The sequence below is a fragment of the Cajanus cajan genome, chromosome 9, assembly GCF_000230855.2.
Source record: "Cajanus cajan strain Asha chromosome 9, NIPB_CcT2T_4, whole genome shotgun sequence".
In the NCBI taxonomy this organism is placed as follows: Eukaryota; Viridiplantae; Streptophyta; class Magnoliopsida; order Fabales; family Fabaceae; genus Cajanus; species Cajanus cajan.
The window spans coordinates 12,895,652-12,905,207 of record NC_138525.1 but is presented as its reverse complement, the minus strand read 5'-3'; the positions used below and the strand labels follow the sequence as shown (position 1 = coordinate 12,905,207).

Genomic DNA, 9,556 nt, shown 5'->3' with positions numbered 1-9,556 from the left:
TTTGGTGCCTAAGAAAGATGGCAAGTGGAGGATGTGCACGGATTGTAGAGCCATCAATAACATCACCATAAAATATAGGCACCCGATCCCTAGGCTAGATGATATGTTGGATGAACTACATGGGACAATCATATTCTCCAAAGTTGATCTTAAGAGTGGTTATCATCAAATTAGAATCAAAGAGGGTGATGAATGGAAAACCGCTTTTAAAACCAAGTTTGGTTTGTATGAATGGTTAGTGATGCCTTTTGGTCTCACCAATGCCCCTAGCACTTTCATGCGTCTCATGAATCATGTACTTAGGGATTGCATAGGGAAATTTGTAGTTATATATTTTGATGAAATTTTAATTTTTAGCAAATCCTTAGGTGAGCATCTTGGGCATCTAAGGGAAGTGTTAATAATTCTTAGGGACAACCACCTCTATGCCAACTTAGAGAAATGCACCTTTTGTAAAGAAAATGTGAACTTTTTGGGCTTTATAGTTGGCAAAGAAGGAATGCAAGTTGACCCCGAGAAAATAAAAGCCATCCAAGATTGGCCTACCCCAAAAAGTATGGGAGATGTGAGGAGCTTCCATGGTTTAGCAAGCTTCTATAGAAGATTTGTCAAAGACTTCTCCACACTTGCATCCCCTCTTAATGAGCTTGTTAAGAAGGATGTCCCTTTCATTTGGGGTGAAACCCAAGAAAAAGCTTTCAATGCTCTTAAGGAAAAGCTCACCAATGCACCCATTCTAGCCCTCCCAAACTTTGCTCAAACCTTTGAGCTAGAATGTGATGCATCCGGTTTTGGCATAGGTGCTGTGTTACTTCAAGGAGGCCACCCCATTGCTTACTTTAGTGAAAAACTTTATGGGGCCACCTTGAATTATCCCACCTATGACAAAGAGCTTTATGCCCTTATTAGAGCCCTCCAAGTATGGGAGCATTACTTAGTGACTAGAGAGTTTATCATACACACCGATCATGAGTCACTTAAGTACATTAGAGGGCAAGGGAAGTTGAACAAGAGACATGCCAAGTGGGTAGAATATCTTGAGCAATTTCCTTACATTATCAAATACAAGAGGGGAAAGAATAATGTAGTGGCGGATGCTTTATCTAGAAGACACTCATTACTCTTTTCCTTGGGCTCTCAAATTCTTGGATTTGATAATATAAAGGAGTTGTATGAGAAGGATCAAGATTTCCAATCCACCTTCACCAAATGCCTCGAGAAGCCTTTTGATGGGTTCTATCTTCTTGAGGGGTATCTTTTTAAAATGGGAAGACTTTGCATACCCCAAGGATCCATTAGAAAACTTTTGATTAAAGAAAGTCATGAGGGAGGTCTCATGGGCCATTTTGAGGTTGATAAAACACTAAGTCTTTTAAAATATAAATTCTATTGGCCACACATGAGAGTGGATGTTCAAAGGCATTGCTCCAAGTGTATCACTTGTCTTCAAGCAAAATCAAGAGTGATGCCTCATGGACTCTACACCTCTCTCCCTATAGCTAGCTCCCCTTGGGTTAACATTAGTATGGATTTTGTATTGGTCTCCCAAGGATCCAAAGGGGATTCGATTCTATCTTTGTGGTAGTAGATCGTTTTAGAAAAATGACTCATTTTATACCATGCCACAAAGTAGATGATGCTAGCTATGTTGCTAAACTTTTCTTCAAAGAGGTGGTCCGTTTGCATGGGTTACCCAAGACTATTGTGTCCGATAGGGATGTTAAGTTCCTTAGTCATTTTTGGAAAATTCTTTGGGAAAAACTAGGAACAAAACTTGTCTATTCCACTACTTGCCACCCACAAACCGATGGACAAACCGAAGTAGTGAATAGATCCCTATCCACATTGTTAAGGGTCATTCTCAAAGGGAACAAGAAGACTTGGGATGAATGCCTCCCCCATATAGAGTTTTCCTACAATAGAGTTGTCCACAAGACTACTAACTTATGTCCCTTTGAGGTTATATATGGCTTTAATCCTCTTACCCCTCTTGACTTGCTCCCACTCCCTAATACTACTTCCTTGTATCACAAAGAAAGAGTATCAAGGGCTGACTTTATAAGAAAATACCATGAGAAAGTCCAGAGCTAAATTGAAAAACAAACTGAAAAATATGCCAAATACAACAACAAAGGGAGGAAAAAGGTAACTTTTGAAGTTGGGGATTGGGTTTGGCTTCACTTGAGGAAGGATAGATTTCCTACTCAAAGGAAGTCCAAACTAAGCCTTAGGGGAGACGGTCCTTTCCAAGTCCTTAAGAAGATTAATGACAATGCATACATCCTAGACCTTCCCTCCGAATATTAGTTCCTCTTTTAATGTTTGTGATCTTACACCTTTTGTAGGGACTAATGACATGGATGAGATTGAATATTTGAGGTCAAATCCTTCTCAAGAAGGAGGGAATGATGGAGGACCATCCTTGAGACATCATATAGGGCCTATCACGAGGTCCATGGCTAGGAGAGTAAAGGAAGATGAAGAACACACCACACCAAAAGTCATGATCATCATGTGTGTGGATTTTGGGCCCTCTCCTTAGCTTGTTGCTTTCCTTTCCTATTTTGCCCTTGTATTTTGGGGTACATTAGCTATTAGGATTTTATTGTGTATTTTTATTTAGCCTTTGTATTATGGGGCAAAAATAGGCTTAGGATTTATTTAGGGACTTAACCTTGACTAGTAAGGTCAAAAGTCCATTTCTTTCATTTTCTAGGACTAAGGGTACTTTAGTCTTTTTGGAGAGATGAGAGCCATTTCATTTGGGCTGCATCTAGGATTCATTTAGGGTGCATTTGGACTTGAAATTTTCAGCCAAATGCTCCCAAGAAACCCTAGGATGCTCTCCTATCTCTACAAGTACTCTAGTCCCTCCACCTTGTACCCACTTTGGAATATATGCATTTTGAGTGAGCCTTTGTGCCTCAAAATCATTCCTTAGTCTCCTAGGGTCCTCATGCCCAACCTCCTCTCCTCTCTACCCTAAAGAGAGTTTGAGTTTCCCTTGAGTGACCTCCACCAACCCTTGGTGGAGAGAGCTAGCCAAGAACACCATAAACACCTTCCACCTTCTCTTCTCCATTTTCGCGCACCTTGACCCCCACCTCTTCAATATTGTTTTTCCACCACCCTTGAGGAACATCCAGCCATCATCCTTCTTCCTAGTCCGTGGAGAAAGAGGGAGCTCCTCCTTGGAAGCCAAAGAACACACCATGGAAGGAAGGAGCCCATCAGAAAAGAATAATGGCTAGTATGAAATGATCGTGTGATTGCTGATGCTCTACAAATATTAGCACAACTTGTGGAGAATCAACATGTTGGAGTTGAACCTAACTGGTTGGAGCCAGTTTCAAAGGAACAATCTAGCCACATTCACGAGGGGATTTGATCCTAATGGACCTATGGAGTGGTTAAGGAAAGTGGAAAATATCCTTAAGGTAATGTAGTGCCCAAATGTGTAGATAAACCTTAGTGCCTTAATGTTGTCTTGAAATGTAGGGTATTGGTGAGAGAATGCCTTGTAGAGGATGGTTATTGCTTAAACTTTGAGGAACTAAGAGAACTTCAAAAAGTCTTTTTGGAGAAGTATTTCCCAAAGAATATTGGGAATCAATGGGTGGTGGAGTGATGCTAAAGCTACTCACTTTAAGAATTTAATACAAGATATTTGTTTCATAGTTAAGAATCCTTTGGTGTGCTATATGATTATAATGTAATGCATTCCTTTGTATCTCTTACTATGTCAAAAGTTTGAAATTACTTATGTCTCGTTTAAAATTTAATTTGATTGCGGAGACTCCAACTCATGTTCACATAACTACTTCTAGTGTATGCTTAAAGTGTCATGTGATTTAGAATAGACAATTTCTAATTAATTTAATATGTTTGCCTATTAATTAATTAAATGTAATTTTTGGTATGAACTATGAATTGATTATCTTTCAACCATATCCTATAAAATTACTTTGATAAAGTAATTACATTTAATAAAAGTAAGATCGATTATCTTTCAAAATTTTCACACTCAATTAATTACAACTTCATAATTATTTTTTATTTTTAAAAATTAGAGCACAAATAATATTTTTTTTTCTAATAATAATAATAACAATAATAATATTTTTATAATTGTGGTAATATATATATATATATATATTATTTATACCTATATTTTTATTCTTTACATTAACTTATAAATCATTATTTTTATGAAGCATAAGGAACTTCTTAATGAAGATGAAGAGTTGAATAGTATATATAGATTTTTTAATTTGAATTTTATTGTTGACTTTGTAATTCTGAATTTTGACAGATAAAAACAATGAAATAAAAATATTAATTTTATAATTTTTTAATTGGTGGATCAAAGTATGAAACCTCAAATACAATCGTTGATACACACCCGGGATCGGAGGTGCAAAGGAAGCACTAATTACAATTCACAAGACAAAATTAACAGAAGCAAGTACAAATTTGCGACAGTGGTGAAAGAAGCTTGTGTTAAGAGAAGGAGAAAACGACGGCGTTTAGCAAGGAAAAAAAATGAGTTGGGAGAAGAAGAGGGAAGAAGAAGAAGAGGAAGAAGCGTTGAAGACAGTGGAGCTGGAAAACGGTCTCCGCCTAGTCCCGCGCGTGAAGCTGAACCTGAGCGTATACCCTTCCACGCCCCACACTCTCACGCGCCCCATCGACGAGTGGAAGATGAAGCGCGCCCTAATCGACTTCCTCCGCTCCTCCCACTCCCTCACGCTCCCCGAGGACGACCTCCAGATCACGCGCCTCAACAAGCGCAAACGCCACCACGATTCCGACTCCGCCTCCGCCGTTGCCGCCGCCACGCTCCGCGTCTGGGACCTCCCCCCCGACCGCCGCAACCGCCTCGCCCAGGAAATGGACGGCATCGAGCTCAACCTCCAGGGCGCCAGGTTCCGCCTCGCCGCTTCCGTTCCCGCTTCCGACGATTTCGCCGCCATGAAGAAGGAGTGGGAGGAGCATTCCGCGTTTCGGAGCCGTCGCGAACCGGACACCGTTGTTCTCCGAGGTGTCCCCTCGCGCTGGTTCGCTGAGCCCAGGGTTTCTTCCAAACCCTCCATGCTCGTCACGCACACCATCTTCTCCACTTTCGGCAAAATAAGGTGCGCTCTCGATTTTTTCACGAGGAAACACACTCACGAAGAAACTGTTATGTTAGTATATGAAACTAAGAAATTCTCGAATAAGTACCTAGAATGTCAACAAGTCATGGTAGTAACTGAAACTAAAAAAAATTGTCATATAAGTCCTAGAATGATAGTTAAGTCCTTAAATTTAACTAAGGAATATATATCGATGTTTATCACTTTAGTCATGTATTTTATTTATTTATTTATTTTTAGTTTGAGACTAATGTGATTGTCAATTTGCATTGTCAGTAACTAATTTTTCAATTACTTACTTTAGGGATTAATATGATGGTGTCTTCCAAATTCAAGGACTAAAGTGGGTGTTTACTCTTTGTTTAGATGCCGTTTTTGCTGTGGAATATACTATAATACAAGTAATCTTCAAAGTGTTAGCAGAAATTATGCCAAGTAGTTTCCCAACTGGGTGTAATGGTCACGTACCTTGAGTGTGAAGTAATTTTATACTGTTAAAGAAGCAAAAATAACTATTAGTATGATTTAAGGAGTTATTGTAAATGTCAACAAATAGTTATACATGATAGTTTGTGATCAGATAATAGTGTTTAGTTTACACTTTACACTGCTGGTAGATAGATTATTTTCTCTTTCCAAATTTGGGAAATACTTCAAATTGGTTGTAAAATATGTCAACTTAGGGGCTAAAGTGATTGGTATTTTCTCCAAGAAGTGGTGCTGATGAGGATTCCTAGAAAAAAAAAAAAAAAAAAAGGATTCGAAAGAAAAGCATTCACCAAAGAAAAGCTAGCTAGTGAAGGTTATCTATTAGTCATTCCTGTTTCTTTTCATCGCAGTATTTCCATTTTTGAATTGGGATAGTGTTTTCTTGGCTGCTGTAAAATGCTACTACATGTAGGTTTTTTATCTTTTTGGTTTGCTTGAGACCTGTTGAAAATTAATTCGATTCTCCTCGTTGCATGTTGTGAGTGTAAATTCGGGTAGATTTGAGTTAGGCATAATGGTGATTCATGCTATGTATGTTTCCTGCATGTATGTGGTGTGGTGAATTGTTCTTAAGGTTCTTTAAATTTGAAAATTTTTAGTCAAGTGCTGACAAATAATGGTCAATGTTAGACAACTATATTACTGCAGATGATCTTAATTGTTCAGTACTTGTTGGATCAGCATAAGCTGACCTTCAAAAAGAAATCCTATGACATCAATAATCTTTTTCTGGATATGTTAGGGACCAGAAAAAGAACAATAGGAATAATGAAGTGCAAATCAGGGAATGTTTGTATGTATGATTCAATAACAGAAAGTAAATTCAGAAGCAAATCAATCCTGCTGCAACAGAGTGTAGCTCCTACAGAGAGGCTAATGCCCTCTGTCCATAACAGAAGTCACCATAATTCCCCAACTGCCTCTATCTCTCCTCAACATTCCCTATATATCCCAGTACCTGTCTCACTTATTTGGAAATTCAGTTTTATATGATGAAAATTGATATTAGTTCCTACATTTTAAAAATGGTGGTTTTGGTTTGGTTGGTCTTCATATTTCTGAAATGTGGTAGATTTTGTCATTAGTCCTGTGCTGCATTTTGACTTGACCGAGGCCGAAATCTACCACAATTAAGAATTATGAAGAACCAAACCACCTGTCTTTGAAATATAAGGACTGGAATCATTTTTAGTCAACTAAAATTGAGGGACATAAAACATGCATGTTACTTTCAGTAATCTGATTGTACTTAATTGTGTTGCTTCTTCAATAGGAATCTTAATGTTGCTGAGGATGATGATTTTGGCAAGGATGCGAATGAAGATAGTGGGGACCTAGTTTCTGGCCTTTACTGCAAGATTGTGGTTCAGTTTGAGAAATATAGAGACTTCCATGATGCATTGAGAGTTCTGTGTGGTCGCTCGTTGCAAAAGGTAATGGTTCACTTTTCAAGTTATTTTCCTTCCTTTATGGTGAAATCATGCATAACCATGGTGTATGAAGTGTTGTAGTAATGTTTCACAACCTTTTGTTCATTTGAGAAGTGTTTAGGTAATCAACTTAGTCAAAGAGTGCCTATACATAAGTTGTTTCTATAATAAAGGAGAAAACAGAGTTAAACTGTCTTATATAAGTTGTAAGCTACCTTCGTAAGTGGCTGCAACTCACATTGAATTCATGATCTTAGCTGATGAAAGAGGAAATAGGTTGACAACCACTTTTTAGGTAAGTGTTTATCATGTATCCACCTATATATAAGCAGTTTCTACAATCGAAGAGGAAATGATCTTAAATCTGTTTCTATATAATTGTGTAAGCCTTTTTTGTAAGTAGTGCAGTGAATTCGTGATTATAGCCATGGTTGTCAAACTTGCGAGTTAACTCGTAAACTCGTACGAGTCTACGAGTCTAGGGTAGCAAAACTGGTTAACTCGCGAACAGAATCGGTTTTTGATAGACTCGGGTGGACTCAGGTAGACTCGCTCAGAATCGCGAGTCTGAGGACGATTCCACGAGTCAATGTAGGTTAATTTTTTGCCCCCTAAATGCCCCAAAACGACGTCGTTTCAGCTAGGGATCCTAAGCACCTCTATTTTCTTCAATCTTTCTCCCTTCGCGCATACGAAAAGAACACTACCTTCTCTTTGTTCTTCGATCTCTCTCCCTCCGCTGAATAGGAAAAGAACACTTTGCCTCCTCTTTGTTCTTCGATCTCTCTCCCTCCGCCGCATACGAAAACAACACCGTCTGACTTCGTTCAATCCGCCCGGCGCCGTCGTTGCAGCTTCCGGTGTCGTCCCTACAATTTCTGACGAGGTGTTCATCATGTTTTCCTGCTCCCCACCAGTCACCGTCCGACTTCGTTCAATCCGCCCGGCGCCGTCGTTGCAGGTTCCGGTGTCGTCCCTGCAGTTTCCGACGAGGTGTTCGTCATGTTTTCCTGCTCCCCACCAGTCACCGTCTGACTTCGTTCTATCCAGCCAATGCTGTCCTTGTAGCTTCCGACGAGCTGTTTTTGATTGATAAATTTAGATCTTGTTTTATGTTTTTGACTTGTGGACTTATGTGTTTTGGCCTTTCGGTTGTTCATGTATAGTTAAGATTTGTATTATGACATTTTATTGTTGTTATTTGACTTATTTCAGACTTAGAATGTTGAATTAGTGATATCATATTGTGTCTGTTCATGATTTTTAATATTTTTTAATATTAGGTAGACTCGTACGATAGACTCGTACGAGTCTACGAGAGCTCCACGAGTTTGTGTAGACTCTCGAGTTTGACAACCTTGATTATAGTTGATGAAAACTGGGTAGCAATTGGAGTGAAGAATGTTTTTGCAAAATTGAATGGTTGATTATGATTGTGTCTGATAAATGATATCTTGATAATGGATGATTTATCAACAAGCAGGAAGGGTCACGATTGAAGGCTGATTATGAGGTTAGTTGGGATAAAGATGGATTTTTTCGGAATTCTAGGAATCAAATTCAAGAGAAGAATAACATGATATCCGCAAGGGCAGCAGATCATTATAGAAGTGATGCTCCCAGACGTCATCCCTACAACTCTCGCCACAGTCCAGAATATAATGCACGCCCCAGGAGATTTAAGGTTAGATTTTGATATCTCAAATTGTTCCAAGCATTTATTTAATTTTGAACTTTGGCTAACTAGTTTGAACGTCTCTAAGTCATGACAATTGACAAGTCTGCCAATATTGACTAGAAACTCCTTTACTTAATGCAGGAATAAGGACGGAAAGCTTTTTTAATTTTTGAAAACAAAATCGAAAGCATTTTAATTATGGACTGATCTCAAGTTTAGACTCGGAATGTTTTGGACAGCATACAATTTCTTGGGGTATTGACTAGGGTCAACTCAAGTTTATGACGCTGGATTATATTCGAAGATCAACCATACTGACAATTTAGACTTCATTGTTCCAAAATATGATGAGTGGTTAAAATACTGCTGTTTTACAGATCCATATTCTTATCCCAAATGTTCCAAATTCTGAAACTTTAGTATTCATTCTTATCCTTTCTTTTCCTTTGATGCTGTGGAAACAGTTTATCATTAGCAGACAGTACATACTCTGATTACCTCTTCTCAAAAGGAAATATTTACTGCCTACATTGTTTGACCAAAATTTAAGGGTGGCTGAATTGAGTTACTACCACTTGGATACGCAGTAAAATGATGTAAGAGAGAAGAATGGTATTTTTCATCATGTATTTTTTGGAACTTGTTAACATGTTATAAATATCATGCTAAAATATAATAGGTTTTTCAAATATGCATTGACTGTTCTTTCTCTACGCCTTACGGTGCAAGAACAATGGAATGGTTGGTATGGAAATATGGTTCTAATTCTACAGCACATTATCGGATGAGGAGAAAAACTTTTATTAGTACTAAGGCTGACCAGT

General features: G+C 38.4%; 1 protein-coding gene across 1 annotated transcript; it reads left to right on the top strand.

Annotated features, from left to right (window-relative positions):
* The first annotated feature begins 4,382 nt into the window (after positions 1-4,382).
* ZCW7 lies at positions 4,383-9,276 on the top strand. The gene is made up of 4 exons (XM_020370010.3): positions 4,383-5,135; positions 6,898-7,057; positions 8,538-8,738; positions 8,874-9,276. Exons 1-4 carry the CDS (start codon positions 4,543-4,545, stop codon positions 8,877-8,879), a joined length of 960 nt encoding a protein of 319 aa, XP_020225599.1. The 5' UTR covers positions 4,383-4,542; the 3' UTR covers positions 8,880-9,276.
* The last annotated feature ends 280 nt before the right edge of the window (positions 9,277-9,556 follow it).

Excerpts from the sequence above, each read along its gene's own strand:
- ZCW7 (XM_020370010.3), top strand. The coding sequence starts at position 4,543 with ATGAGTTGGGAGAAGAAGAGGGAAGAAGAAGAAGAGGAAGAAGCGTTG. Across the intron at positions 5,136-6,897 it reads TCCACTTTCGGCAAAATAAG|GAATCTTAATGTTGCTGAGG; the intron begins GTGCGCTCTCGA and ends CTTCTTCAATAG. Across the intron at positions 7,058-8,537 it reads GTGGTCGCTCGTTGCAAAAG|GAAGGGTCACGATTGAAGGC; the intron begins GTAATGGTTCAC and ends ATCAACAAGCAG.